Raw genomic sequence first — 4,890 nt, 5'->3', positions numbered from 1 at the left:
CCATGAACTCCAGAACTGACGTTTCTAGCTGTAATAACTTGCCACACGATGGCACCATACTCTCATGAACTCCAGCCAGGTTTCATCAGCAATGATTTGACAAGTCTTGGACTAAAGACTCTCTATGTCTCCCTTGATTTTATTTTATTTTTAAATTCCCGCCCTAGAAACAATGCATTTCCTCTTTTAAATTGTACCAGCTGTAATCAAGTTATCAAGGAAAGTTGTTCTTAACCAGCTACATAAATGGTTTGATTAACATTAGATAAGATTCCATCCCTATTTTTCCGTAAGGGTGAAATTTATTCCCTCATCACGACAGAAACAGTTGCATCCACACACATTATAAGACTCCCATCAGCGCAAAGAGGAAAGCACGTACGACAGACCAGTTATGTTTTTCAGGGAAACGGGCACTTTAACCACGAAAATCAAGCTGTGAGTGAAATTTTATCACCTCGTTTTTCTTCAAAAATGTATCAGATCATTTTTGTTTTGTAAATTGAGGTGATGTGAATTATGGGCCGGTCAGACCCTCTGTGTGCTGATTGCACAATCACCACAAGAAGTGACTTTATCCCTCTGTGGACATGCTCAGCACATGCCCACAGTCTCCATCCCTTTATGGTTTGACAGCGAAAAAAAAGTTTTCATGTCAGTCGGTTAAAATTCATTGTTGCCTGTCCAGCCAATCATAGTTTTTGACGACACAAAAGAGGCTAAAGTTGGAGTATAAAAAGGTGCGCGCTAATAAAGTATGATGCCTATCAGTGTGGGACATTAATCCAGCCCCAGTTCAGGCGCGCATCAAGTCGAGTACACAGCAAGGGATCTTTTTTCTTCTTCAAACAAACAAACAAACGAAATAACCTACACACCTTGAGACAATGAATCTGTCTCACATTGCGCTGTATGTTTGCCTGCTGATTGCTTTGGGTCCAGTTGTTCTGAGTGACCAAGAAACGCACCAGCAGCCGTCCGCCACCAGCCCAGGAGACACGGAGCAGTGCGCTACTTGCGAGGTCCGGCAGCAGATTAAAACCATGCGATTAAACGCAATTAAATCTCAGATTCTTAGCAAACTGCGAATGAAGGAGGCTCCCAATATTAGCAGAGATATAGTGAAGCAGCTCCTGCCCAAAGCGCCGCCGCTGCAGCAGCTTCTCGACCAGTACGACGTGCTGGGAGATGACAACAAGGATGCGGTTATGGAGGAGGACGATGAGCACGCTACCACGGAGACAATAATGATGATGGCCACTGAACGTAAGTGCTAAGTTTTTTCTTTGCTTGTGTTTTTTGTAAGGTACTAAGTACGCGCATATGTCTCCAAAATAGACTTTTACGCACCGGGCAGGACGCACAGGAGACCATATCAAGAGGCGCTATTTTGACATCACGTAGCTTGATTTTCATTTATTTATTTATTTATTGCCAGGTTTTCATTTGGAAATACGATTTTGCAAATATTAGCAAGATTTAAAACAGTAGAAGAGACACTGCATTTTGGCACGGTCATTACGCACGCCTCCTGCAATTTATTCCCCAACCCATGTTTACTTCCATCTGCAAATGTCGATCCTGCATGATCATTGAACATATTAATATTTTCTTTCCCCATCTGTTTGCAGCCGAGTCCATCGTTCAGGCGAACGGGGAACCAAAATGCTGCTTTTTCTCTCTCACTCAAAAGTTTCAAGTCAATCGCATCGTTCGAGCGCAGCTCTGGGTGCATCTGCGCCCGGCGGACGAGGCGACCACGGTGTTCCTGCAGATCTCCCGCCTGATGCCGGTCACAGACGGGAACAGGCACATACGAATCCGCTCCCTGAAGATCGATGTTAATGCCGGGGTCAGCTCTTGGCAAAGTATAGACGTTAAACAAGTGTTGAGTGTGTGGCTGCGGCAGCCGGAGACCAACTGGGGCATCGAGATTAACGCCTTCGATTCAAGGGGAATTGACTTAGCCGTGACCTCCGCAGAGCCAGGAGAGGACGGACTGGTGAGCCCAGCTTATATTTTACATTTGACCTGAGCTTAGATTTTTGCCTTAATTTAAAAAATAGCATTTTAATTGAACAATTAACGCACACTGTTGCGTATTTTGGTGCAGAGCTGATTCATTATACCGTCGGGTTGGTTCAGTTTTTGGGGCTCAAGTCACAATCAGTGCTTTAATGTATTATCAGTCAATTCTTTATAGCAGCGCAATAACTTCTAAAGACCTGTTTCCAGCTGCTTAAAACTGTGTAAAACTCTCTGTTGTACTGTACAAAGGGTTCGATTCTAATTCTGGACTTCCATTGCTTTAGTGTACAGAGAGGCTTTACAGAATCAGCAGGTGGTTAAACATTCCTGCATTTCACTGCTGGACGAAGGAATCAAGATATAAAAGACTTTTGAAAGCTGTTAATCAACACAGACTCCATGTAGGCGCACACCTGCATTTGGACACATGCCCAGTCCACAATAACTTCAAATCTTATTGCTTGATTACATAAAAGTTCACCTGCTCCACATTCCTTAAAGTATTCAGTGTGACTGTGCAAATCAGAGTAATTGCCTGCACACACACACACACACACACACACACACACACACACACACACACACACACACACACACACACACACACACACACACACACTGCTACTATCAATAACAAACACACATCACAAGGCCAAAATGCTGGCACCAGGCTCTGGGGTGATTAGAACACCTTGACAGCAGAGGGTAACCAACCATCAGATGATTTAATTTCTCTATAACTCAAAGTTTCATAATATTATCGTGCCATGTTTGAAAACTAACTGCCCAAGGGCATCGGATTAAAAAGTGAAAAGCTGACTGCTGCAATCTGCCTCCTTTTGAAAACCAGCATTTTTCAAAAAGTTCATTAACGCTCTGTCTTTTCAGCAACCATTCATGGAGGTGAAGATCTCAGAGGGCCCCAAACGTGCCAGGAGAGATGCTGGCCTGGACTGTGATGAGAACTCTCCAGAGTCCCGGTGCTGCCGCTATCCACTCACAGTGGACTTTGAAGACTTTGGCTGGGACTGGATTATTGCTCCAAAGCGCTACAAGGCCAACTATTGCTCCGGGGAGTGTGAGTACATGCACCTGCAGAAGTACCCACACACCCATCTGGTGAACAAGGCTAACCCCAGAGGGACTGCAGGTCCCTGCTGTACCCCCACCAAGATGTCACCCATCAACATGCTCTACTTTAACCGCAAAGAGCAAATTATCTATGGCAAGATCCCCTCCATGGTGGTGGACCGTTGTGGATGCTCTTGAGTTGGAACAGTGGCCCCGGCAAGAGAGAGGGGAGGACGGAGGGGCTGAGGCTCAGTCCGGCCCCCAACTTCAGACTATTTGACACAACCAATTCACCAGTTCCAATGCTTTCCTGCAGAACACAGTGCAATAGAACCAGAGTAGAGGCCACAAACAGCCCGACCTCCCCACAGGGCAGTGCTTTCACTACCGGCATAGCTGTTACTTTTCTTTCCTCCAGTGAAATTAGCCATAGAGGCTTGAAGCCAGATGGATGCAGGAGCAGAAATACGTGCGCACACACACATGCTGGACCTTTGAGTGAATGTAGACAAAAACAATCAAAATTATCCAAAAACTCTTGTTTTTTCTCTCAGTGCTCTGCACATCTAGACAAACATGCTGCCTGATTATACTCGTACACCATCTACTCCACTACACTCCACTCATAGCCAACATACAAGCTATTACACCTTTTTTGCTAAGCTCTGTGTTTGTGATAATCATTTTTGAGTTGTTTTTTTCAGAGTGAAACCAGGAATCCTCAAGGACTTTTTGAAAGGGCTTGGAAAAACACAGCTGGAGACTCTTTAGAGTGATATCTCACACTGGTAGAACACGTTTTAGAACATAAATGTTTGTAGGAGTCAATAAAAAAGATGAAAACTGGCAATATGGCAAACCCTTACTCATCCCTAACACTTTACTGCCATTTTTAAAACCCAGTCACAACTGAAACATTTTCGGTTTTAATGTTTTTTTTTTAATAATGCTAAATAGTTTGGAGTAACATCCTAAGTGCAGGAGGTGATGTGGTGAGTGATCACTCTTGAGATCCTGTCAGCACAGGAATGTTCCACCAGGGTGAAGTACCACATAAGGTCTGGACAGATCTTCATGTACTCTGCCATACATACACGCAGCAACATAACCGACTGACGAGCGTCCTTGCTCAGTCATAATCATCACTATCCTTCAAAACAGCCTGACCTGCCCGATACACTTGAATTATTCTGATTGTAAATTCACATTACTGGACAGAAGGACTTGAACTGAAGGCACAATGAATGCAGCCTACAAATGAAATGTGTTTAAGACAGAAAAGGAATTGTCGAGATGTATGAATGTTGACATCATGCTCAAACTCTGTCTTACAAACAACACAGTTTGCACTATGGCACACCAATAGAAAGAATTGGTTGCTACAAAAGTTGTAAAAACTGATTTTGATATGTTTGCTAATTTGTATTGTATACATATGCCATTGTTTCCATTAGGAGTTGCCTTTCTAAACCACTGTTGGTAAATGTATATAACCACAATCTAGCAAGATAAAAGATGTAATACAGCAACTCTATATACTTGTTTTAACAAATAAAGTTTCTAGCTTATTTGTTGGGTTCTGTTTCTTTGAGTAGCTTGTTTGTACGTCACAGTATGTTGTAACAGTTGCACCTCACAAAAATCCACACTTTAGATTTTTAAATTCTAAATCTTGTCAACTGCAAAACACAAGACATTGTGTCCTGGGATAAATGCAACCAGAAAGCCTCGAACTAGACATCCTTGTGTTTCTGGACAAATCTCAGTGTTTCTGCTGACTCACAGATCATA

At 43.2% G+C, this 4,890-nt stretch overlaps 1 protein-coding gene across 1 annotated transcript; it reads left to right on the top strand.

The window, feature by feature from the left end:
• Positions 1-751: 751 nt before the first annotated feature.
• mstnb (myostatin b) lies at positions 752-4,667 on the top strand. The gene is made up of 3 exons (XM_022190247.2): positions 752-1,266; positions 1,632-2,002; positions 2,917-4,667. The coding sequence occupies exons 1-3, from the start codon at positions 888-890 to the stop codon at positions 3,295-3,297; spliced, it is 1,131 nt and encodes a 376-aa protein (XP_022045939.1). The 5' UTR covers positions 752-887; the 3' UTR covers positions 3,298-4,667.
• The last annotated feature ends 223 nt before the right edge of the window (positions 4,668-4,890 follow it).

This window comes from Acanthochromis polyacanthus, chromosome 14 (genome assembly GCF_021347895.1).
Source record: "Acanthochromis polyacanthus isolate Apoly-LR-REF ecotype Palm Island chromosome 14, KAUST_Apoly_ChrSc, whole genome shotgun sequence".
Taxonomy (NCBI): domain Eukaryota; kingdom Metazoa; phylum Chordata; class Actinopteri; family Pomacentridae; genus Acanthochromis; species Acanthochromis polyacanthus.
Note: the sequence above shows the minus strand (reverse complement) of the source record. Positions and strands in the feature narration are given on the sequence as shown.

Bases quoted from the DNA above. Each gene is read 5' to 3' on its own strand.
- mstnb (XM_022190247.2), top strand. From the start codon at position 888: ATGAATCTGTCTCACATTGCGCTGTATGTTTGCCTGCTGATTGCTTTG. The intron at 1,267-1,631 runs GTAAGTGCTAAG...ATCTGTTTGCAG, and splicing joins AATGATGATGGCCACTGAAC to CCGAGTCCATCGTTCAGGCG. The intron at 2,003-2,916 runs GTGAGCCCAGCT...CTGTCTTTTCAG, and splicing joins AGCCAGGAGAGGACGGACTG to CAACCATTCATGGAGGTGAA.